This window comes from Parambassis ranga, chromosome 5, assembly GCF_900634625.1.
Source record: "Parambassis ranga chromosome 5, fParRan2.1, whole genome shotgun sequence".
Taxonomy (NCBI): Eukaryota; Metazoa; Chordata; class Actinopteri; family Ambassidae; genus Parambassis; species Parambassis ranga.
In genome coordinates this window covers 25,878,352-25,905,730 of record NC_041026.1, presented here as the reverse complement: position 1 = coordinate 25,905,730, position 27,379 = coordinate 25,878,352, and the positions used below count along the sequence as shown (strand labels likewise).

The following is a 27,379-nucleotide window of genomic DNA, read 5'->3' as shown; positions in this document are numbered from 1 at the left end:
CATGTCTCGATTTCTAGAGCTTTAGATGATTTTGGTGGGGAAGGGTATTTTTGGGTTGACATTGTTGATACAGGAAAAACATACAGGGTGTAAACATAAAAAACAGCAAGCTAAATTGGTAAGCTATATTTAGGAAAACAAACATCATAGTTTGTTTTTATTATAGATTTCTAATTACTACTCACATGATAAGTCACTGCGTGGAAGTGCGTGGGAAGGATGTGTGACAATAACATCTAATGAACATTATGACAACACTAGGAAACAGATCAACATCTAATAGATGTGTTTTTTTCTAATACTGATTTAGGAAAACAATTAAAAACTAATAGCAAAAGGTGTTAAGCAGGCATCTACAGAACAATCCCCTTATTTTCACAGTGAATCTCATTTATTCCATTAATAACAAATGTATTGTAATAACAATGCACAGCTTTTTATTACTAGCAAAATGTATTTGATTGGTCGCAGGTTTATTGGGTGCTGAGCGGGGACCCAGTGGCAGACAGGGACAAATGCAGTGGTATCAAACTGGTCCAGCCTGACTGTTTGATTGAATCTCTACCTACATACCATCTGGTGAGGTTGATAAGGCTGGTTCCCTGTAGGTCTGCCTTTTTGATGGCTTTTACACAGTAAGATATGAAGATGTGTTGTAATTCCTTAGAGAACCTTTGATACCTGGGTCTGTAGATACACTAAAAGTGATACCACTGTAGTTTAACACAGACCCCTGTTTGTTTGGTATTTACAAAAAAATAAAGACTATTGCTTTATATTGAGGAGTTATTTTGTTTTTTTTATACAAACAATAACACCATTTTTTAAAAGATACTGCAAATATTAAACTGCTGAACCTCTGACTATTCATTGTGCACACTGAACCCTGCTGGTATCCAGCCACTCAAATAATTTGCTTTTGTTGCCAGTGCTTTAGGGAACTCAGACAGAGAATTGACAAATATTGTGTCCAGCAGCACCTGTCAGCTGCTGTGTGTGACAGGTTTCAGCACTACACCTGTTGCCAGCATGGAAAGCGATGAGTGTGTCCCCTGGGGTAACACCTGAGAGATTTCATGGTCTTTCTAGTTCACAGAATTATTCAAGCCACATGCAAATACATGCTGCACACTGAGGACCTGAGAAGCTCAGCGGTGATCTGCTGGCTCTTTTGTGAAATACAAAAGAATGTTGAATTTTCTACAACATTTAATGAATAAAGAGATTTTGTATTACATATTGTAAGAAGCAAAGACAAGTCAGTGAGTGTCAAGAATTACAGCTGTTGTCAGGATTGGCACAGGTAGGATTTAAAAAAGAGAGGAGCTTCTGAATCTGCGTCACATTCAAAGCAAAAAATATAGTATTATTGTTGCCTCAGATGCCTCTGTATTTTATTTAATGCGCTTCTTTTAATAAATCTTAATACTTTTGGTTGTTGCCTCAGATTTTGTGATTCAATGCAGCAGAGATTCTTCTGTGTAAGGAAAGATGCATGTCAAAGTCGGAAATGGTATTAATAATGTACCTCATTTTAAGTCTGCATCTTGGTGTTGGCCATATATCCTAACTGCAAGTTTGGAGTTAGTGCTGCTGGGTATAAAAACCAACTTTAGCAAAACTGTGCTGCACTTAACTTGAGGTCTAAACTGTGTCCATTAAAAGTGAGTAAAAGATTTAACTGGCAGAGAATATATTAAAGGTTTAAATGGGCCAGAAAAGTATAAAAGTATGTCTCCCCAAATCTCTACTAAAGATGAATCACAACCATTCCTCCTTCCTTTGAACAAACAGGCAATTAGGCTAACACAGTCTATTTTCCTAATTAAAATTCATCAGTTCAGAGACCAGTGACTGAGCAAAAGCAGACAAAAAAAGGCATGTGCTCCACAAATGAAATGCTTTTTTTCTTCTACGAAGCATTCTGAACACCTAACAACATGCACACCACAAACAAATCTTACTTGGCAGTGATTGCTTAATGAAGGCCAGAGCAATTACATATTGCAGTGTAAAGTGTTTGTTGTTAATTGGTATCACAGATTTCATCCTGCTGAATACAAAATTTAATTCAAACACTTTTGTTGTTGCATGTTTTTATTTTAAACTACACAGAGACTATTGGAGTAAGAAACAAAGAAAGTAGCTTTTGGAATGTGTGGTTGCCCTTACTAATTAGACACCCTGTATATATACCCACGCTTCACTGAGAAGTAACCACGATGTTCTCTCTCTCTCTCACACACACACACACAAAGTCAATCCTGTGTTTGCTCATCTATACACACACACACACACATACACATGCACAACATGCTTTTCTATATTGTTTACAAATCCCCTAGAGATTAAACTTTGCAGCAGAACAATATCTGGACGCTGAGAAGACAAACACAGGTCCTCGGGGTCTGATTGTTAGAACACGAGTTCTTCCAGTCGAGACAAGAGGGCTACTTGCACATTCTGCTCTTGTCTCCAGCTTCGCACTGACCGCAACTCTGTTCCCCTAGTTTGAGGGAAGGCACGCATCTCTCCATGCTCGGAAGGATCTGATAATGATGCATCCCACCAAGATACTGTAACAAAAATATCTATATCTCATAAACACATCCTCCTGTGAAAACATCAGGAGTCTTTAATCGAGACTAATGTAAGACTGTAATGTATGATCAAAGCATTAAGGCTTTCTGAAGGACAAAATGAGAACTTCTCTGGTCAACTTTAAAAAGGAAAGACTTTGTGTATTGCTGTAATTTTCAAAATTTTCTTAGTATCAATTAAATTAAATATAGCTTATCCATTAAAACCTCTTAGCTATTCATAAATCAGCCTAAAGTACAGCTTCAAAAGGATCATTACATTAGTAATCTTCAGCAGACGTCAGGATGAAGCTACCAAAGTGCTTGTTTAAGTGGTGATTTTCCATGTGTTAATTTAATTAGTTGCATTAAATGGTTGTAATATAAAATGATTATAGGCTTGTATTTACAGGTACTTCATGGCTTTCAATATGACTCAGACAATTAAAGGTGAGCCTACAGTTGAGTTTGAGAACACCAAATATTCCATGACAAAACCCACAGCGCCAGTGTCACTGTAGCACAGGTGTATATTTAGTGAGGCAGATGCAAATGACAAATGTATGATTTTAAAAGGTTAAAAACCAGAGAAAAATTCACACTAAATCGCAGTGATTTTTTTTATACTCACCTCTGTCAACAGAGGTGAATCTATTCAGGATTTTTCTCTGTAAAATAAAAAAGAGTCAAAGCTGCCTAATGCATTATGTAGGATGTGTGTAACTGAATGAAAAAAAAAAAAACACTTCTTAAATCTGCAACAATCTTTTTATCTGCTACCATGGTAATGGCCAAGATTTAACATGCACTTACTCACACATCAGCCACATGAATACTGGTGGTTTCTATTGCCTTAAAAATTCGACCACTACAGGCTGCAGAGAGAATATCAAATCAGATTTATTTAGGATTCCAATCAAGTCTCTCCTCCTTGTCTGAGGCCTTAAATAATCTTGCTCCAGAGTATATCAATGAACTGCTAATGCCTTATAGCCCTGTTAGGCCCCTTAGGTCCTCTAAGCAAGGCCTGCTGGTTATACCCAACTGGAGACTGACAACAAGACTGTGTGTTTTGCTGTCCTGTGTCAGGTCAGGAAACTCTTTTGGGTGTTTGTATGTCATGGCTGAGGACAAATCATTTTATGCTTGGATTATTATTTGGATTTGACTCATTACTTTGCTATGTCTCATGCTATAGTGCTTTTGCTTTCCTTTAACTTTTAAAGTACTCTGTGACCACTGTTAAAAAAAAAAAAAAACCCTGGAGATAAATACGGACTGCAAATGTGTCAGTCACGCTGAATCCAGAACAATAATGTCTCTGTTGAGATTCTACTGAGTTATGAGTCAGAGATAATTGCTTATGAACTGTGGTGTCACATCCACTGCTCTACAATACGAAACATCCAGTTAATGTGAGGCGGTGTCAGCATGCCTTTTTTACCTCACAAAATAATAGTCTCTCCTTTATTCAGCTCTCCCACACATACTTCTGTGTGAAAAACAGCAAAAGTATCACAAAAAACCTCCAGGCATTCATTGACTGCAGCTGTATATCTACAACAACGCAAACCACAGGTCTTACCTGGTTTGGAGCCTTCAGCCACAGAGCCATTGTACACCTGGTTCTGAAACTCTGGTCTGTTGTCGTTCATGTCGATCACGTAGATGTACAGATCGATCGGATTCTCCACCTGGTTCCCGTTCATGTCCACTGCATGGGCGCGCAGCTGTGAACACACATAAATCATTTTAGTATTCCCTGCCAAAAAAGGAGCTTAATGAATATTCCAAATGTAGCTCAACTAGCTTTGACAACGGGGTGCTGGCTTGATTGATATCAAAACTCTGCAGAGTGTCTGGACCGAAACAAACTCAACACACAGTGCAACCTTGACTTTGTTAATTGGCAACTTCATTTAACTGGCAAATACTCTGTATCCTGTTGGTTCTTGGCATCAACCACAACAACACAGAGAGGGGCAAAGTAGTGAAATGTTGCAGACACACAAACAACACCTATTTTGTTGTTAGCACAGCCAGAGGCCTAAAAAATATCAGAAAGGTGTTGCAGCTCAAGCTGTGGTTTCTTTTTGTTCAGGGGAGTATGTTTGTCTCAGTTTGTGTCGACAAAAACAGCCATTTGGATGGATGTCTCCGTGTGATGAGCAGTTCCTTGACAATGCACAGTGTGCGAATAGGGAGAGGAAAGAGGAAGAGGTAAAAAAATGTGGTGCAGAAAAAAGGTGGCGAGACTAGGAAGGAGGGAGGAGAGTTACTGAATCTTGTGTTAAGTAAATGAGAGATGAAAACACAAAGAGACAGTGTGGGGCGGGAGTGGGGGTGGGGGCTCTGACAGGGAGGACTGACAAAAGCAATCATCATCTGCAGTGGGATGTCTTAATCTCCACCACTGCTGTTACACACCCTCTTCTCCCCACCAATCCTCACTAATGATATCTAGCATTACGCAAAGCTTTGTAATAGCCCTGGAACCAAACCAGCACTGTTCGCCATGACTTACATTTCTCTCATTCAATTGCTTGGAATTTCATATCCTCTGCAGAAATGTTATTCAATCACAGCTTGGCGTGGTGAATGAAGAAGGGCTCTCATTCTGCCTAAAACTGACATGCTGGAAGCAAAATATTTTAGTCTGCACGGAGTCGAGGAGGATCTGCCTGTCAGCCTATTTACAGGAAGTCATGATGTATTGTGAGGTGACATGTAAGATTGAATGGAGGCACCTGCCTTCAGAAGACGCTCAACTAATCATGTCGGCATTTTTCGCTGCCTCTCAAAGATGTATCAAACCATACCCCAACACATTGCAGCTTGAGCATTCACACGCACACAAACACCAATTCAGGCTCATGTTTATACATATTAACATGGACATTGACAAACAGAGGAATACACACTGGAGAGCCACACTCAGCCAATCAAAAGAGCCCTCTTTAGCCACTTGATGATCCTCAAGATGCTAGTTTTTCATTGGCTGACTCACAGCAAACAAACATTCAGAGGAGACCAACAAACAAACAAGCACAATCTGTTTTCTCAGCTGTGAACACTACATGCTGAGGATGTGTGACTGTGGTATGTTTGACTGCTTCAGTGTTGGTGTGTGATAATGATTGCATATTTTAGTCATTGCGTTAAACAGTTTGTTTTTGTATGTTTTGCCCTTTTTGCCTGTGTGCATATTTTCTTATCTGTCTTACTGTGTGTGTTTTAGGGAGTCTGCTTATGTGCGTCTGTGTTTGTGTGCTTGATGGGGGAATTGAAAATGTGATCTGGAGGGCCAGTGTGTGCCGTGTAGACTGCAAATATATGTGTGAAGTGGCATCAGTATTCTGAAGGGAGAGCTTTAGCATGACTGGACCAACCACAGAGGAGAAACACAGTTTGCATTTGCACCACTGACTCTCTTACCTCACATACTGTATAACAAACTTGATTTTTTGTTGTTGTTGTATGAGTCACTTTTTTGTTTTGTTGCTGAAATCTTATTGCATATCTCTCGTACACTATTGCTTCAAATATAAGACAGTATTTTTTTTTTTTTTGGAGATGCATCTGAAAAAATGGGGTCGTCCTATATTCAGTGTCTAGACTTTTACATGTCAATAATAGACTCACAAAAATAGGTTAGTGGCTGATCCTTGCCCTGTTGGAGAGGCTGCTTTACGAGTGGCCTGTGTACACAATGTGTCTGCATATTGTGGGAAACTACACTGTTGTTTTCTGGTGTCAGTGAAGTCTATTTGCCATCTTTTGTTTTACCTTCATATGCTGACCAGTTATGGTAATAAAGTGTAAAGATATTTAATATCCCTGAAATTAAGAATTATGATCCTCCGATTCTTTTACTGTATTGATAAGAGTTGATGAATGATTACACATATTTACTGAAACATAGACAATCACATGTAGAAAGGATAGGATAGAAACGTAATCTTTTCTTTTTTTCAAAAGCTAACAAACAGTTTATGCCTATAGCCATAAACAAATAAAATACATTTGCTCTGTTTCTTGGATGAAAGTGTGACATGAGTGTGCCACCACCATCCCTGCAGCCTCCTTTTATGTGATGCTCTCTCGTCATAAACAGGAAAACTCTCTGATCTGGTTAAAATGTGACACATAAAGGCACTCCTGGCATTGTACCATGAATAAAAAGGTATACAAATAAGAATGACTAAGCATATCCTTCTGCCACTAATAAACGACATATATTTTTAATCATACCATCAGTTTCCTTCAATTGGTCAATTAGACATACCATGACCTGGATGACTGATGACCAGGCAGCTGCATGTTTGCACTCTGTAAGTAAACAATAAGCCACACAGAGATGCCACCATGGCTACAGACTTATGTCCTATTCAATACCATTATAAATAAATCATCACCACAAAGTCTTCTAATAATTTGTTGCCTGGTGAACATGCATATTATGTCCAGTATATGTCATAGTATATGTTAGCTAACATCCATGTAAAACAGAACATAAACTCTCCCTATACAAAAGGACTCATGCAAACAAAAATGAAAAAAAAAAAAAAAAAAAAAAAATCTCATATTTGCTCAATTCTCCTCATGCCTTGCTGTCTCACAGTGGCTCTGCCTTACAAAACTGAAGCTCAGGCTAACACCCACTCTCCTCACCTCACAGATCACTTCCCCCTGGTGCTAGTCTGTCAAAAACTGCAGTCTCGTCTCTCTTTTCTCTTGAACCCAAAACTAACAAGCAAAGTTTGGCCTATGAGAGCACAGCAGTGCTGGGAACTTCCTGTCAAGTTGAAAGAAAGTAAGCTGTGGACTAAATTTCCCCTGGGTCAATCACTGGCTACGATCTCTTGCACTAAATCATACATCACATCACAAGCACTGTGGGCCCACAGCGTCTAAACAGGAGCAGCATTCAACTTGAAGTGCCCTCAACCTAACATGCTGCTTTCACTACACGCTGTGTCAAATAAGAACTGTTTACTGAGTGGCTGTTCCTTTTCCAGGGACCAATAACCTGGCTGCTTTATTGATCCCAATTTTCTGGTTGAAGGTAAGAGCAGGTATGAAGGGACAACAAACACAGAGCAATGTCCAGAGCCTGAAGCATCAAGTCAGGTAACTAGAGGCTCATCTGAAACTGGAAAATGGAACACACACACAGAATCCCGACACCCAACAATCATGAAGACAATCCTTTAGAGCTTTGTGTTTGTTTATACCCAGTGCACGTACGAAGTGTGTATGTATGTTTTAGAGTTAATAATGTGTGCAATAATCTGTTCTTCCATCCTTCCCTCAAAGACAGGAGCATGCTTTTGAATTAGCTCTATCAACAGCAGAGCCATCTATCATGCTGACAGGCACAGAGGAGCTGTGAGTCTGACACCAGCACTCACCTCGAGTGGAGGTGTTAGTCTTCGCTAATATAAAATGAAACCTTTAATGTGTGTATATGAACCGATGCCCCAGCATTAGCACAAGTCTCATGAGATATGCATATTTAATTCACACATCCACAAAAGCTGTTTAACCCAGCATTCCATGGAAGGCCAGTCATGAACTCAACCCTCCAGCTTCCTGTGTGTGTGCGTGTGGTGGAGAATCCTATGGGCCAAATACAGGCTAACCGTACAGCTGTCATCCTGCCCCATGCTGAACAGCACAGCTGCTGAGGTGAGTGTGCAACAATGTGTGGCCCCGCAGCGCAAAAAAGGAAAAGTGGGAGTTGCATAAAGTGAGAAGGCATGGGGAGGAAAAAGCCTCACACATCATTTATCAATCAGCATGCCAGACACACACACATACACACATACAAACAGCACCTACTCATTAGCTTAGAAGACACTCCACCTTCTATCCATCATATGCTGCTATGTGCAGCCAAACCTTAATCTCAATGGCAGCTTAAGTGGCAGTGAGACTTGTCGAGGCATTCTTTATTTCATGGCTGGCTTCAGCATCAGTCAAGGCCTAGAGAGGCTGAGGGGAAGGTACTGTAAAACAGCAATTCTTCTGACTGTGCTCTTGTGTGTTTTTGTTTTGGAATACAACATTAGAGTTGAAACAATGAAAAAGGTTTGCGGTGGGAAAAAAAACCTCATTTCCACAGTGATAACTGGGAGATAATAAGACAGATTTAGCTGGAGCTAGAAAGGAAACAAACAAACAGAAAAGACAGACAGTCATTTCTCCCTTACATGGTAGGAGGCTCTCTCCTCTCTGTCCAGGGGTTGGGTGACAAACATGTTGCCACTGATGGGGTCTATGTTGTAGATCCCACTTGGGGGCTGATCAGCGCCTGCTCCAGTGATGCTGTAGCGGATGCCAACATCCTTATCCTGATCCGAGCGGATCTGAGGAAAACCAAGAGAAACAAGTTCAACAGAGAGGAAAATGTGTTTTTTTTAAGTGCAGGCTTTTAAGGCTTTTTCTTCACTTGCAACAGAAAGTACAAAATGTTCAGAGCCGAATATGTGACATAAATTGTCAAAAGCACATTGTAAAGTAAAAGCAAGAGTTGGAATGAAATCTGAGAGTATGTAAGATGTTTTAAAGATACACTGATAATAACATTTTCACAGCAAGCCTTCTTTTGTGCTCAGACTTTGAACCTACAGGGGACTGAACAATGAGTAGTAAGGAAAATAGATCTTCTGGCAGGTGCTTTTTGGCTAACCTGTTGATCTTTAAAAAAAGCAGAAGAAACTGACGTCCAGTATTATTTTTGATTGGATTATTAAAAGGGTATTTTTCACTTTGAACAGGTTTTAATATTGAAGGCACTTCTGCCAGCGCAATAAAATATCAACACCTTCACAGTTTTTTAAAAGAAGGTCATGGCATTCTTCTCTCTGATGTTGAATGGGTTTTGTTGGTTGTACTGTTTCACCACATAATGCGACATTAATGTGGCATCAGGTATAAAACTCTAACTGGGTGGTACATACAAGTTGTCACCTTGTGCCATTTTTTTAAATTTAAAAAAGACTAAAACCTTGGAGGCATTTTTTTTGTTGGAATCTTACACTAAAACTAAATGGGTGTAAAAACATGAGTAGTTTAATTTTGCAGTGGTATTCCGCGCATTTTTCACTAATTATTTTGAAAGAGAAAAAGGACATATGATTTAGAAAATATCCTGTAATTAAAATATTTAAAATAATATCTGAGACCAAAAGTAGAATAAACAAGGGCAGATCTGGCATTTGTTGGGTGCTCTCTGAGTTTCATTCTGTCTGTGTTAATTCTGTATCAATTATTTATAGAAACATTCTTTTATAAAGACAAAACAACAAAAAAGACTTAAAATTTGGGAGTCATGTGAATCTCGGTGGGCAAAACCCACAGAGGACCTTAAAAAACCGTGATGTCCCCACCAATGAGTAAAAACTGATGAGGGTGTCTGGAGGACATACAAAGTGTCTTAAAGGTCCAGCTGCCTTTAAAGCTTTTTCCCATCAGGTGGGTGACTGAGACTCTTCACACACATCTGTCCAAAGAGAGTCTCATTATTATTATCACACAAGACCAAGAAAGGCATCTGCACATTGGAACAAATGTTTTGTCAAATCAACTGATCATCAAGATAGCTGCCAACTATTAGTGTTTCAGCACTAGTTTCTATCTGTATGTAACTTTGCGCACTGAACCATCACTATGGTTACAAGTCAGAGGGAATAATCACAGAGTCAAATGGAGAAAAAGGGAAGGCTTGACTCTTTTTTCTCTCTATCTTTCTCTTCCCCTCCTATGCAATTTTCCTAGTTTGTGAGGCTGCAGATCATGCATGAAAATGAAATTACTTCATCCGTTCAGCGGTGACGGCGGCTGCTGCATAAAACATTTCTCTGTTTGAACATGATACCCTCTCTCTTAATTTCCAACATGGTGCTCTCACACCCACGGTGCAGCACTCTGATGTAGCTTTCAACACTGCAATTTTCATTTCCTGAGCTCACTTCACACAGGATCCATTTGTGGGCCCTGCAGGTATGGGCGTAATATACATATTGTATAACTTCTATCAATCAGCACATTTAGGCTGTTCTACTTGGTGCACATGTAATCACTGTGGCGTGATGCTGACACTATAAGAGTAATTACATTTATTATTCACAACACCCACCATCTGCCAATCAAACTGGGATGAAATTACAGCATAAAAAAATAACATAATTTGATCATTCGCCCTCATCACCAGTGTCATCTGGATACTGATAGATAATGTGGAGCAGAACAGACGGATTATGCATTTCAGTAATGAAAACGTGCCTGAGAAATCCTCTGTTTTATCTGTGAAGGAGACAAACATGTTAAGGACTCGCTGTTCACACACAGAAGAAAAGAACTGAGGCAAACCACAAAGAATCACATCTGCTCAAGCTGCAGGGATATACAAATAATAAAAGAAGAAGAAGAAGAACCTTGCATCTACTTTTTTTTAACATAAATATTTCCTGGGCACATAAGAGGCAGCTTGTATCTATGTATGTGTGTTTAGTGAAGTGTTTGACAGGTAAGAGATTCTCTGTGCGCGCACCAATGCATGGATCAAAAGGACCAGCTCAGTTCAATAATTCACAAGGCCGTCATGTGGGAAACATACTTATGAAATTTTCACCTGACATGGTTCTGTGATTCTGCATGCAGACATGGGCACAGCTGCATTGCTGAGTGTGTGTGTGTGAAAGTGTTTTTCTGTGCAATCTGTCTTCTTGTTGGAACTTCAGATCTGACCGTGTATAGCTGGCACATCGGTATAATAGCCCCAAGAGAAGACAAAGGAGCTCTAACACGTCATATGGACTCTGCTTCTATGCCTGCTTAACATTCCACATCGAGGCCACCTGGGACCAGATGTCACATTCACTGGTGTCTCTTAATGAAGAGTCTTTATATCAATAAATTGAATAAATGAAGAAGCACAGCTTCGTGGAGTCCTGGGAATCCCATGAGTGACAACTGCTCAATTGAGCTATTTGAATAGAATGCTAATGCTAGGATTTTTGTTCTCCTCTCAATCTCTCTCTCTTTCTTCATCTATCACTAACTTTAATTCCTCTGTACCTTCCAGCAAATAGAACGGCTACTAATCACACTAAAAATAGCAAGAGAAGGCAGATGCAGAGGACTTAACTGGCTGTCTGTCTCCGTCAGATCAGACCAGACATCAGATAAGTGACCTATTTGTAGCTCTTTGAAAGTGATTTCCTTGATTACTGACAACTGCTGGGATCCTGTGGGACGAACTATCAGATGGAGCTGGATGGAGGCAGGAAGACACGAGGAGAGAGGCAATGGGTATTTGGGAGAAATTAGATAAAGAATTAGTATCATGCTAAAACTCCTTGGGGTGACACGAGGCACACAAACATAAGGAAATGGAATAGAAAGGATACATTTCCATTTGTTGAGTGTAGCTGCTGGTTGCCTAATTAGCCCACTGTGAAGATTCAGTCTGTCCAAATTTCTTTTAATTGATCCAACCCTGTATGAGCGGCCTATCTGCATAGTTTGATGCATACATAAACAGAATCAGTGTTTATGTGTGGGATTCTGCGTTTCATCCATTTACTCCGTGTCTTAACTTATCTGTAGCAAAATGAACAAAGCATCAGCCGTACTTCTCTTTCCTTGCATTTTGCTGCCAGGAAATAACTATCCTTCAACCAGGAAGTCATTAAAGGACAGTGTGCTGCAGGCGCCCATGAGATCATTAAGGGTTACTGTACGCTATGGGCTAATGTCACACAATAATGGGAATCTGTGGTTTACACTCTTTGATAGCTTCTTTTATGTCTCATCTGCACTTGATGGTTTGGGCCTGTGTTTTAGTCCTCTGGTTTCACACACATCCACCACCCTCTCTCTCACTCGCTTTATTTTAAAGCACTTTATGGACTCAGTCACCTCACTATGCCTTTGGGGCACATCAAATGCCCCCACCCACAGATAAAACATTCACCTACACTATTATCAGGAGGACAATGCTGCATGTTGTTGCTACTGATGATCACATCTTTTAATTGATCAAATGCCTAATGTGACATCAGAGTAGTTTAAAAATGTGCATACTTAGGACCTTTCCGTTTCACCCATCAAAATGGTCACAATGGGGGCTAGGACCCCCAAACTGTGGAACTCACTACCTGTTCACACACATTATGTTTTATTGATTTTATGTGGAGCTGGGATAGGCTCCAGCATTTATAACAACAAATCGTTAACTTAGAATGAGCACTTCATATGTACTCAGGAATGTGCTATGTTGCACTGCCCCAGACTGAACAAACAAACACCAGCTATAAAGAGCCCAATACATGTTTTTTTTGCTGACAGTTGCTGCAGGTACTTTACAGTTTAAAGTACAGACAGACCTACAGCCCCTTCTACATTTTAATTCATGATGGTCAGAGTTGCTTAGTTTTGTGTGTGTGTGTGAACCCTGGTTGTTTCTGTTGTCAAAGGTTAAGGAGCAACATAATATAACGATAAATACTGTAGAGATATACATAAAGATTATCTGTTGCATTCATTTTCTTCCCACACAGGCAACACCTCCTCCCACTTCCTTATAAACCCATGTAAAACATGCAGAGACTGCATGTACAGAGCTGAAGAGAAGCTCATTATTAATTAGTGTACATGTCTTGATTTTTGCTATATCTCAAAAGCATAGCATGGCTTATAGTTGGAATAGACAGAACCCCCCCCCCCCAAAAAAAAAAGAAAAGAAAAGAAAAGAAATCCTTTTAAATATTGTGGGGCATCTTATGTGCGAGTGTATACAGTATGTTTCTGAGTCTCTTGTTTTGTTCTGGTGACATCCTGTGATTTGCTTCATTTCTTTTGTCTGTCGTTAGGCTTTATTTAATTTGAGCTCTTGTCATTATATTCTGACTCCTTATCACCCTGTACAGATACATTTAATATATGATTTAATATTGAAAGTGTAAGAACAAAAGAAAGAGTGACAAACACTTTAATGTCATCTATTTATATTGCTGGGTCTGAATAAATGTCACTGATGGTGCCACAAGTAAAATACAAGTAAAACACCTACCACACAGCAGTTATTACAGATAAAGTTGGAAGGATGGTTAATATGTAGAAGATAAATACTTAAAGCCAAGATGATAGTATTAGCATGCTGAGATGCATTATGGGAGGAAATGATGCCAGCCCGGGCATAGACATGCTATGACTGAGCTGTCAACCAAGACAGTTTCTGCCAAACCCGGATGCCTTTAATAGAACATACTTGCTGACTGCATGCCTCATACACTGAAGTCGGCATCATTAGTTTACAGGCTCACATGCACATAAGATGTAATTGTCATTCAGTGGTGGTGACATGATTCTGAATCTTTTTACTGGTTAAAACGGAAACTGCTACAAGTCAGGATTATCTATTCTGTTTAAGGAGCTGATGGCCAACTCATCATGTATTGTACTGATCATTTAGTGCAAGCAGAAAACAATCTGATGATTTTTGACATTTAACAGTGTTTTAGACATAACCAAATCTAATTTGCTCTATTACTGCCTGCCTCAAATTTCCCTTAGCTAAGGTGGATTTCCAGTAATTTCGGCAGCTAGCTCATATGTATAATTTCTATTTACTATCCCTTTATCGCTGCTACCTGTCGAATTGGGGAAGGGCTGGCAAGCTATTTAAGGCTTTTAAAATATGCTTTTACTGGGATTTTTTTTCCCAAAGCAGATTCATAGCAGGTCTGGCACCTCAGTGAGTGGTTTTAAAGAAAGAAAATGACACTGCCATGCTGGAATAGACAGCCTTTTCTACCTTGAGTAGTCTGCCTTCGGTGTCACTGTAGGGGTTAAAATATTCTGATCTGACAAGAGAACCTTAGCACCCGTTGGGATGCTGGAATGGTTGCTAATACAAGTTTCTCCAAATAGGTGAAACACTATGTTAAACAGTATTATCAAAAGCATCTGCGAATCAGCAAACTACACAGGCTTCTATGAAAATTGCTGCGTTTGATAATGTCTCATCTTTCCCTGCTGTTATACAGTATCTGTTTTCTCTTTGTTGAACATGAGGGAAATGGCAAAACTACATGCTTTTTAACTTCCTCTTAAATTTCAGTTTTGCATTGCTTTGATCCCTCCTGCTGCGTGCTTGTCACTCTTCAAAGCTGATGTGCCCTGCTTTTGATGGGGAAGAGGAATTCAAATAGTCTGATAGGCCATCCACACAAACATCTGACAAAATGACATAGGCGGAAATAAGAAGGGAGAGGATGAAAGAAACAGAGAGATGGGCTGACAAAATGGAAACAAAATTTCCAATTAGGGAAAATGTGGGACCTCAAGTTTTTGCCAGCCTTCAAACTTTCCTTCCTGTAAAATACAATAACAACTTCACACTCTTAGAGTGGCGGTAAAAGGGGGTAAAACCTGTCAGTTTAGTGGCGTCGTGAGAAGGGAATGGTGCGGATGGTTTTAAAAATAGTCACATAGGAGATCTGCGAGGGAGAAGCTGCGGGGAGCTCAGGTTTAATATCTCTCAAGTAAGAGCTGCTGACAGCCATCGCACACAGTTATCCCTGATACTCATAAAGAACAGCACACAGGCAGGCGAGTCCATTATGGATCGGAAACTGAATGGGAAATGAACCAAGCTCCACACAGCTCAGGAATATGTTTTTTGGCTTATATAGCCTCCTTTTCATTTGGTGTGCTGTTCAGTCTGTATTTGTGCTGCCATATCAGTTTGTCTATCTCTTTCTGTCTCTTACTCGCCTCCCATGTCTCCCACTGGGAAGGAAACAGTGAGAGTTCCATCAATACAAACGAGCAAGAGCCGCCACCTGAGGAAGGTTTGTCTGCTCCGGTACTGACACGGTTATTCAGCCATTCTTCTCCCCTTTCTAACAAGGTCAATTGAATTGAATCCCTTCAGTTCCTAAGGTTTCCTGAGGAAATAATTCTGTGAAGCGCATTCAGATTTAAAGATAATAGAATTTTTTTGTCTGCGATTTAAGGAAACAAAGCTGAAGTCTTTTGGGGAGTGATGTTTTTCTCCCTCTGGAGGAACTCTTTTAATGTGATGTATGAAAAAGAAAAGACAATCCAGTTATAGTGTGAAAAGAGGGAAAAAAAAGCTTATAGGAAAACCTCAGAAAAGGCAGAGGTATTGTCAAATAATATGTCTTTTTAATGAAGAGCACAAAGCACCCTGGATGCAGGCAGCATATCCAATAAATAACCCTGAAATGAAACAGTTCAGTACTCTTTTAAAAACAGACAAGATGTCTTTGGAGGAGAGATATTTATTTTATATCCTTAGCGCACATGATCATGGTTGTGGGAGTGTTTTGTTATATTTTGACTGTGAACTTTCCTTACATCTCCTAAACTCAAATAGCCTCCCTTCTCCATTCTGCATGTCATTCATCATAACCCAGAAAAGAGAAAAGAAGTCCCACAGCTTGAACATTTTGTACCTGCTCAAAAATAGATTAGATGCTCTCTTCAGGCGCACATCACTGCCTCCACCTCAGACCATTAGCCAGACAGAGGAATGAAATGTAAGATTGGAAAAAGGGGCAATTAGAGGGAGAACAAATATTAATGGAAGTTAAGAAGTGACTCACAAACCCAATTATGGCATTAGCTAGGCAATTTAGACGAGCCTTGCAAGAAGCAGGAATCCTGTTAAAATATACCAGCGGTCTCTCTGCATTAACAATGGCATTAATTCCCTGATTCACAGCTTGGGCGAAGAATAGAGCCAATACAGCCTTTCTGTCTGCCTCAAAAAGAACGGCACATTCCCTAATTCAGCGATGGGAATGGAGGAGGCAGAGGGCGACGTACTCGTCTTCCCCGCCCAAACAGTCTCCAGACCCCTGGAGAGACTCAACTCGTTAAATAGCCTCTCTTCTCCTGCTCTACACAAAGCTTTCCAAAACAAGGATGATAGGTAAACTGTATTACACACAGAAATATCCCACAAGATAATTACAAATGAAGCCATGGATGGCTGATGGAAGGTTGGCTAAATAGGCAAGAGCAAAGCAGAGCATAAAGAGACAGCAATTGGAGAAGGAGTTGCAGATGGAGGGAGGGAGCAGTGAGGAGCTTTCTGCTATTCTTGCACTTTTCCTCTCCACCTGCTTCCATTGTCAAATTGCATCCCTCAACCCAACATGCTCCCATAGGAGACATGCGGCTGTGACAGCCTGGCCAATCAGCAGCACCCTGAGGCCAGTTGAAAGCCCTTCTGGCATGCCTAAGGCAAGCAGCGTCCAACCAATCAGTTAGAGGCCAGGCTTGAAAGGAGGACCATGCTTGGCTCAGGGAGCTGCCAAGGCTGCCAATGAGCGTCCAGAGGGGAGTTCGAGTGGCTCAGAGGGAGGCTGCCAGAGGGGTCAGAGTGTACGAGGGCAGACTGACAGTTATTTAGTGAAAAGCTGAGCTCTGTGTCACTCACAACAGCACTCAGCTTTTGTACTACTGGGCTGGCTCTAATGGGACTGTCACCTTCTAATTGTCCGACTGGGGATGCTGAGAATGACAGACACATACACAATTTAACTGCAACACACAGACAACATCTAGAGACACACACATACCCTCACAGACAGAGGCAGGAGGATAAAAGGAAATGAGCATAAATGCTGACACACAAACGCCCTTTTTACGCCGTGGGAGATTTTTGTTTTTAAAATCCTCACCAAGTCTGGCTTGACTAAACGGTCCTCAGAGGCTGATTCATACATTTCACCTACATCTGGTAGGAGAGTGACAAAGACAGTGTGATTATCGCATCATCTATTAATTGACTCCTTGGTCAAGTGTGAAACAGAACACTGACATAATGACAGCCATGGCTGTTTACAGAATGAAAACAAATCAGGTGTGTTCCTGGAATCAATCCATAAGCATGAGAACGGCCTTTAGAGAACCCAACACAAAACGTGCCAGCATGGACTGTCTGTGTCTACAGCTTAGACACTGTCACTTTAAAAGCTTGTTCTGGGTCAGGTTTTTAGTTTCTGTAAAGCACCCAGAAACTATTTTGATTGTAAAATATGCTAAATGAATAAAATCTTATTGAACTGAACTGAATTTAATTGTTTTAATATTGCTATAAATATAGATTTGCATTGCATTAATGTTTCTTTTCTGTGCTTACTACAGTGACAAAGTACAAAGAAGAAATTCAAAAGCAAAGCTAAACATTTTTTCTGTCATAAAATCTAAATAAAGTTTAAGTAGCAAGTTGACACAACTATAATAGATGACATGAACTGCTTTGAAACTTTTTAATCATTTACTTGAGCTAAAAACTGCATCCTGCTTTCAGGACTGCTCCAAGAGGACTGCTCTGGAGGAAGATGGCACAGACTGAAAAATGTTGGCAGATCTTTCAGAGGAGGTAGCTTAGACAGTGCTCCCTCATCATGAAGAAGTAAAACGTATGTGGAATGAGATTAAAGGGAACTTTATTCCTGGAGACTGCGTTGTTATCGTGGGTGATTCAGCACCAAGAAACTCTTGGATTCTGGGACGCATTCTAAGGAAGGCGTCAGGGGAAAAGGGAGTGAGGGGTGTCCTGATTTAAACCAGAGAGACAGACATGTCAACAAACTCTGCTTGCTCCTAGAAGCTAAAAAGTGAAGCTGAAATCGTACCACAGACAGACGCTGCAGACTTGAGAAATAAAGCATGAGCAGATATTTGGAGATATTTCAAATCTTTGACGTGACATTTATCTTTACAGTTTAATGCTGTGATGTGATGGGTTGAATTGTAACACAGACACAGATAACGTGACCTATACTGCAACTCAAGGAACCAAAATATTGTACCCCTGCAGCTTATAAAGAGCTTAAAACCAATTAAGCTCTATATTTTTTTAGAGTAAAATTACAAAACTGTGCCACATCTGAGACTTACTGAGAATTACATCCCCTCCCACACTGTGAAGAAGTAAATTCTCTCCTGACACTAATTTCTTTTTCACCTAATCAGTGTAACCTGGGGTAAGCCGACGAGTCCTGTTAGCACTGTCCTAATGCAAGGTGCCAAAAGTGATAACAAAAAGGAAAAAAATTAAATTACAGCCCTTGGCTATACAACTGCTGAAGTTCAGGATGGCCAATGAATATCTTGCAGCTCCCTGCCAATCAATTAAATGGTACCAGACATATGATTATTTTGAGCAGATAGTTGTTTTGTGCACTAGTTCAGCAATTGTACGTGCCTGGGAGGTGAATGAATGGTTTGAAAAGATGTTTTTTTTTCCTGTTGTTCTTCCTACACTTTTCCTCTCTTGCTCCCTAAGACGTAAAAGGACATGAGTATAAGTGCTTTCTATCTAGAAACTGTAGCTGCAGGGAGGAAAAGGAATTCATGTGAAAACCACTTTTTTTGGGTGAAGAATTCTGTCATGGGTTAAATTTAGATAAATTGATTCATGAATAAATACAATACATAAGCTTTTGTTTGGGCCCACTAAATCATGCACATGAGTGTTGGTTGAAGCACACCCAGACAAACACAAACAAAGTAGATACAGTGGATATGATGTATTTCAATGCACAGGGGATGTAATAAAAGTGTTGACAAAACAAGCAGATTCAAAAATCATATTACAAACTCATTATGAGCTGTAATGAAACACGCTGAACAATATGAGGTTGTAAATAAACCACTGTGTTTTCATTTTGAGTACAGAGCAAACAACTCTGCAGACATTACAATGCCATTATAACTAAGCTAACTGCAACCCCCCCCCCCCCCCACACACACACACAAACAGAAAAAAAATCTTTTTGTTTCTAAAGTAAAAGTGGAGCTTTAATCCGTCAAAGAGTAGAAAGTTTCTTTTAGCCAAGGCCATTTGTTTTTGTGCTTCTGTTTGCCTCTGATAAGATCCAACTAAATGAGGAGTCTGCCATTGTTCTGGCTGTGACACGTATACCGCACCAAGTTACATTAGCCGCTGTTATAATGGCCAATTCTAAATAATGTAGTAAACCAAATCATACTGTGAAGCACTGCTGGTTCAGCTGAGACCTTAATTTTCCTACAACAATGTGTATGATAAAGGCTGTATCGCCACAGTCTCCCTTAGTTCTATAGTGAGGGTATAGAATTTTGCATATGCGCACATTTCTCTTGGCTCTTGCACATAATATCAAAATAACTGTCCGCAATGTGCTCAATTATTTCCAGCTCATTGTTCATTTCCTCGTCCTGACTGTGGGTCAGGGAGGGAGCCAGTGTTTGATGTCTGTCTAAATGAAAAGAGGATCTATTCTCCCCTATATTCAGACTGCCTTCCATCAGTTTTGCCTCATTGGCAACAGTGTAGGTGCTGCAGGAGACGGTTGAGATGAGAATGCCACAAATGGCCTGAAACTAATGTTGGCCTCCCTCACCCTGCAGATTTACAGCACTCTCCAAAGACATTCCATTTTTTCTATTCTTCATTTTTCCGATCTCAGTCAGGCCCCCTTTCTCTGTTCTTCACCTCACACCCTCACTGTGATTCAGAAAAAAAATGTGTAGTCCATACTATCTGCCTTAGTATCCATTTAACTCAAGCTGTTTTCAATCTCTCAATTTCCACTGCACTTACATCTGTCATGTCAAATAATTTGACAGCGAAAGCTCGGAAGCATATTCCATTTGAGCACAATGGTAAATCAATGCCATCAAAGCAGCACCACTTGTGGTTCTTCATGACTGAACTGCACATGTCAAGGTAAATATGGCCTGCAGTGAAATAGATCTCTTGCACATGGTCGTGTGAGTATGAGGAAAGACAGTATTTTTTGCCTTTGTTACAATGAAGGGAAAGTAGCTTTCAGAAACATAAGCAGTGTAATGCAATCTAAGCTTGGAAAATGGCAAAGTAAGAATGATGTGAAGCACAACCTGAATACCAGAAAAAAGGCTGTAAATGTAGGAATAAATGACTGCTACAATATAATTATTTCCACTTAAATCAGCAAGGACTTTTCTTTATATGTGTGATTAGATCAGTCCATCTAACAGGGCTTAATCTTAGCGCAGCAGAGCTACATTAGACCGTGTGTCAAGCTGCCAGTTCCTTCTTCTTTCTCACGGAATCAAAGTAAAGCCCACCACACACCTCTGTGGGCATGTTATTTGCACCATTTGATGGCTGCAAAGTGGTAATTACACCATGAGGGTTAATTGTTTTTTTCAAACCTGATGAACCTGCTTATGTGAAGGCATGAGTGTAGAAACACAAGCAAAGAAAACTCCAAGAATTGATGTGTTCTGAAACCAAGTGTGTATGCTTTAAAGGTTGTTCTTGGCCACTTCTGAGAGCAGCAAGATAAAACAAGGAATCCCCACAGCTGCTTTCTTCAGCTGCCTGTCAGAATGCTGACTTGTTTTGTAGAGAGGAGTCGGGGACAGAGAAAAAAACAGTCACATGACCCATGGTGCACTGCTTTGCTGAGGCACACCTATACATTCATATTATGCTATCTGATAGAGGTCTCCGAAACACGCACTCACATTGTCACTCATCCCACCTCAAAGCTGACATGGCCACACACATGAAGGAAACCCTTGAGGTCTAATCCAACCATGCAACAGCCGACATGAAAAGGGGATAAAGCAGGGTCCGTTTTTCCAGCAGGGCAGCACAATCTGGTGCCTCCCATGACACTCCACGGCCCCACTTTGTATGTGTTTGTGAGGGGGGGAGTGTTTCCCTGCTTTGGTAAGAAATCTGCCCTCTTGCCGACACACTGGTGAAAGGCGATTTCCGTAATCCGGGAGTGTAAGCCTTGCTGTACAAATGAGCGTAAGGGACTTTGTGTGTATGTGTGTCAGTGTGAGTGCATCTATTTGTGTGTGTCAGAAATGCCGGCAAAAAGCTGGATGTCTGTGTGGGAGACTGATAAGAGGCAGTCAGTGAGGAGAGATTAGAGTAGCAGCAGAGTGTGTGACACCTCCATGAGAAACTTGCTTTGGATTTTTTTTATCAAGAATTGTTTTCGATTATGAAAACAGTGGTCTAATTTTTTTAAAAGCCAAACTGGATTTTTTTTTTTTTTTTAGATCAGAGCTACGTCTATAAAAAAGAATGCTTAATGAATAATTATGAATATTCCACATCACAGTCTGAGATAAGTGGAAACGTATGCTTTTTCTTAATTCTCTTAATTTTGGTGTCCTTGTGTTCTCATCTACCACAAACTCAGCTGGAAATTGAAAACTAAAATCAGACTGTATTCTAACATTTTCTGACAAAGACTATGTGTAGAAATAGTGCATCCATGCTTAAAGATGGAAGGTCCATTGTTTAAGGACCTTTTTTTCCTGCTCTGTGGAAAGACTGAATCATTTATACACACCAGGCCAGATAAATGTTTTAACAAAGACACATGAACCTACATGGTCGAACGCCCTCTATGGCATTATAGCATGGGTACGTTGCTATACATTTCAGAATTTTCCAGACATAAAACATCTCCTAGATTTTTGTAGTAAATTGTCGTTTTAACTGTTATATTTGTGTTACATTCTGTTCTTGTGCTCTACAGTATGTTGTGTACAGTATTATGGTGCCAAATAACACTCTATGATTGCATTTCGGCCTCCCTAATAGATAAAATAAAAAAGTTATAAAAATTGTAATTTCCTTGCACAAGTCATCCTGTGCACATACTATATTTATGTAAAAAAACTGTGAATGTACTACATGTACCTCCACTAATATATTTTCTTTAGCACCCATAAAATTCAAGGTTTCTTACAGCTTGCTAACTCAAAAGCATTTCATCTAACAAGCCTTTATCTTCTAAAAGTATTTGGCCTTCCTCAACTTTAAAACAATGTGAATGTTGCAATCATCAGTGTAAATAAATAATTTACTATGTGCTAAGTCCACTATGTATATTAAGGGTTTAGAAATCCTACTGAGGGTGTGTTCTTCTGAGAACAGACAAAGTGCAAATCTGTCAAGGATGGTTTCTTCTTTACCTGTCTGTGTAACCCAGAGGCACAGCAGACAAATCACCTGGCATCATGACTTAAATCAGAGACAAGAGCAGCACTTTTCACCTGCTGCGTGTGCATGATAGAAAATACCAGAATGTTGAGTCACGTTGGCCTCATGAAGATTGGAAGAGATATTACAGTGTGTTCCCCACTACTCTCTCTCTCACACTTGGCCCGAGAATGTAATATATGGGTGCTCGCTGTTCTTTCGATTTTAGTGTTGTGGTGCAACTCAAAGATATTCCACTTCAGGCAAAGTGTAGTATTTGCTGGAATTACAAAGACTGTCACTCACTCTGACAAGCATGTGAGGGAAGGGTCCTCTGGAGTTTTCTGGCACATTGATAGGTGGGATGACCCAGTCTCTCTTCTGTCGCCTCAGCCCATTGATAGAAGAGCCTCTCTGATGTCTTCGAGGAAACTTGATAACTCTGGGTTGGGAGTCCCACACTCTAGACAGCATTTCTTCAATGCCCATCTGAAAAAAGAAAATGGCATATACACTGTATATTATATCATGCCACATCTTGTATGGATGAAACTTTGTTACCATTTGAAGAATATGTTTTGCTGTGACTGGAAGATGAATCTATAACATTCTGCAAAATGATAAGTCTTCCCTTTGCTGGAATTGAAAGTAAATTACGGCTTGTCATGATAACAATAACCAATTTCAGGAGACTGACAGGGGTGAGCACAAAGAAGTATAAATAAACATTTTTAACATTGTTCCAGCTTCACATTTCTTGAGGCCTGTGGCAGGACACCTGAGCCAGCCTAAGCCCACAGCTTCTGTCTATGAAAGTGAGACTCCCCCCAGGCTACATGGCTGGGTTTTGTCCATAGAGGTGCTGTGCTTTGTCTACATCTCTGCACAGATTTTTCAGATTGACAACATTATTCCTCCCATTCCTGTCCTTTCCATCCATGCTGAAGACTGAAAACACTGTGACAATCTTTATTAAATAAAACAGGAAATGATGACATGTTATTATAAGAGCAGCCAACCTTATCCACCCCTTTATCCATAGAGCAAGATAAGACCTTCCTCAAGGAGTGCTGAAAGCATGAATAGTATGTCTTTAAGTCATTGTTTTTTTATGTATGTTCTTGTTTTTGATGTTCCAGCACCTCTGAACATTACTGTATGGGAATGTATGGGTGTATACAGCCCCCTAGGCCCCAGCACTGACTCCCCCAGCTATAGCTGCCGAGAGAAGTTTGTGAATTACTCATGGTTCCTGGTGAAATAAGGGTTAGAAGGGTGTGTAAAAGACTGAGTGTTTTTCCTCTGATTCCTCTGCGGTGTCCTCCTGTGTAAGATGGTTGTATTTCTGTAATCCACCTAATCCTATTGTTGTTCCTGCACCCTGCACACACATACACATGTTCACTGGCACTGTGCTGCTGTCACCTGAAGCACAATGAAAATCTTCCCGCTCGTCCCATCTGGAACACACACAAGGCACTCACACGGGCACGTGCACACACGATAGTATGCCAAACACAGGCCAGCAAGTTCATCCTATCAATATACACCTGCTTTGCCTGTGAGAGGGGCTAACTGTAAGAGACACCCAAGCTTACGCAGTGAATCATTTACATCTTTTGTTTTAACTCCTTGCACATTCACAGCTCAGAGAACTGCAGGCTCACTGCAGGTCTCTGGGCAGTCAGGGCAGGAGCGCAGCATAGAGGGGGCAGAGTGGGAGGAGGGGTTAGAGGACAGAAAGAGGGGACCAGATGTGTTTCCCAGATAAGATAGCTCTTGTTCCAGCTTCACTCATGCAAAACACTCACAGGTATCAACTGGCGCGGGGGAAGCAGGGTGTGCCAGTCCCCTCTATGGATGGCAGGCGGAATTAGTCTGTGTGTGTTACTGTGGATGTGTGTGTGTCTATTTGCAAATGTTCCTTTAGAACAAATTATAACAAAAGAAAATAAACAAGCATGTGTGAAAATAACAAACATGCATACAGCATCCAGTGCATATGGACAGATATGACGTATGGTGTCACTGTGCTGTTCTTCCTCATCTACACACAGTCTGGTATGCTGCTGCCACGATAAGTCCTTATCCGCCTCTGCAGCTATCAGCAGAAAAACACAATGAACGAAAAGATGCTCCATACACTAATCAGCCTGCTGACGAAGGCCTGATGATAACAAGATGGAAGCGTTTGATTGGTCAGGCCTCAACATTCCTCTAGAAGGAATGAAGGAGAGAGAGATGTTCAGGCAGAGAGACAGACAACGAAAGGGAGATATCCTTTTATTGTGAGTCTGCTTGTGGATGATATCGGCTTCATATGACTGTCAATTTCAAACAGCATGGCAGATGATTGGCTGTTGGAATTGTGACAGTGTCAGAATCACAAAGAAAGAAAAACTGGAACAGGATCTCAGTGTGCTTGCGAAAAACTAGGTGCTTATTAGAGTTTGTCGTTTTTATTCTTTTGTCTGAGTGTGTGTGTATGAATGCAGTATGTGCGTGTGTACTGACATCTGTCATGCTTGTGTGCATTAGGAAATCATGTGCGCTGGCCTTGATTCAAGCATGCGTGTGCATGTACAACTATGTAAAAATAATGCATGAACATATGTGCGGGTCAGTGTCCCAGTCTGTGTGTGCATGTGCTTGAATACACGACAAGGAGTCAGTTAGTGTGTCCCTGTTTTGCTAGCGGGGCTCCTGAAACCCACAGGCAAGCAGGGCCAGCTGGCAGCTCTCTGCTCCCAGGCATCATGCACACTGTTGGTGCATTCTTCAGGCATGCAGTCCCTGAGCCCTGGAGCTGACATCTGGAGGTTATCAGTCCGACAAACAGGCAGAGCAATACAATAAGCATGTGTGCTCATTGCCCATTCTGTGTTCAGGGTGGCTCTGCAAACATTTGATGCAAGTCTTTTGTTTTCAAGTTTTTTTCTTGTTATGTCTTTGCTGCTCCTGTTCCCTTTGCTGGTTCACTGTCACAAAAAAGAAAGATCATATGCAAGCCTTCAGTCAGAATATTATTCTCCCACGAGAACATCTCAAAACTAAAGTGAAGAAAACACATTTTAAATATTCAAATCAAATGTTCTATTAAAAAGAAAAGTAGTGAAACTCTGTTTCTTGATTTCCAGGGTGGATTGTTTTGTTTTAATCAGGCTATAATCACAAAGTTAAAAAAAGCAATCACCTAAACTCTGCCGCTGCTGCTTTTCAATGACCAGTGGACCCCGGGGTCTTACGTTCCAACCCGCTGCCGGCCTCCGCTCTAATCTACCTTGAACAGGTGAGGCTGTCTGGGGAGAGTGCGGTAAAAATGCAAATCAAATAAGCACTAAAACCCGTTCCGGCAACCAGTCGACTCCAAATCCAGTGGTGCATAACTGATGGGCTCTAAGCTGGTGGAGAAGGCAAACCAACGTGCCATGAAATCAGTACGAGCTGGAGAGCACTCAACGAAAGGCCCTACCTGTGTGAGCTGTGATATCCTGAGTACATAAACACAGTGGAAAAGGCTTTCAGGCCAAAGATGCTCTACACATCAATTGCTTTAGTATTGTACACTGGGAAATTAAATACTAAAATTAGCTAGTGGAGCACATTCCAAGTATGATGATTTCTGCTTCTGAAACAGAACAACCAAATGTGATGCCAGTTATTAAAAGGAAATCAGCACAAAACAAAGCAAGCACAGACAGAGAGTAGACGCCACACTTGTGTATATTCTGTGCTGAAGCCAGCTCATCTGAGTAGAGATGAACCGAGTGTACAATTTGTTACAGCACAGCACCTCTCTCTTCACATTATCTGTCTCCTCACAGAGTGAGGGTGAACAGAATGAGCTGGTGTTTTCTGGTGTCTGTCTTTTAATCGCCACTGGGAAGAAGAGGATATCCTGAGTTTATATTCTCTGCTGCCACTGCCATGTTTATTGCGCTAAAGGTTGCGCTTAGGTGATGCGATTATGATAACCTCTTTCTTTCAAAATAACTATTGACTTTCAGAACAAAGAGATGGGCTCAGATATCAACTACTCGCCCCGGGGTGTGTTTGCAGTGCTAGAAAAGGAAAATGGGCCACACAGTTCAAAAACACGCTGCTGCTTTGATAACACTGATAAGTTCCCAAACATCATGTGAAGTCAAGGCGCTTAACTGCACACAGCAAACACCTGTTCACCAACTCAAGGACTTAATGTGTGAAAATGGGACAAACATATTAGTAAGGTATCAGAAGGATATAGGTTGATTTTTGTTTGTACATCCAGCTGCAGTCTGTTTTGACAGATAACAGAAGTGTAAAACGTGTTAATTTGGGATCTCAATAAAGGCCACAGGTATTGATGACAGACCTGTATTAATGATTGTGACTGTAGGGATGAATTTCTATGTAAAATGGTAAAATCATATGAAGCACAATGAAGGGTGTAACCACTTGGAGTAAAAGGTGAGTGTCACAGACTAAATGCTGCCTGTTCATCGCAGCCTTCACACTGAGTGGCAAAAGCACCTTCTCCTCCATCATCCTGCAGATTTTACCACAACAGACACAAGAAGGTGCAGTTGTTGTTGTTGTTGTTGTTGTTTTTAACTGAGACATGCCTGGTTAGACTGTTGGCTGTGTTGTTAAAGCTAAGTTTGGACCTATGTGCTTAGTGTAACACTAATGCCTGTTAAACTGTGTTAAACTCTGTGGGCATGACCTCGCCCACAGAGTCAGAGCCTTTTGAAGGGCCGTTTAACACTTTACACCCAGACTGCTGCTCACTTTGCAA

The 27,379-nt window shown here is 40.7% G+C and overlaps 1 protein-coding gene across 1 annotated transcript in view; it reads right to left on the bottom strand.

The window, feature by feature from the left end:
• Window positions 1-27,379, bottom strand: part of cdh4 (cadherin 4, type 1, R-cadherin (retinal)) — a 169,623-nt gene that overhangs the window by 28,505 nt on the left and 113,739 nt on the right. Inside the window, exons 4-6 of the mRNA XM_028405984.1 lie at window positions 22,909-23,091; window positions 8,792-8,947; window positions 4,165-4,309 (exon numbers count right to left, since the gene is read on the bottom strand). Of these exons, the coding sequence (XP_028261785.1) occupies window positions 4,165-4,309; window positions 8,792-8,947; window positions 22,909-23,091 (484 nt within the window). The remainder of the gene's footprint in view (window positions 1-4,164; window positions 4,310-8,791; window positions 8,948-22,908; window positions 23,092-27,379) is intronic.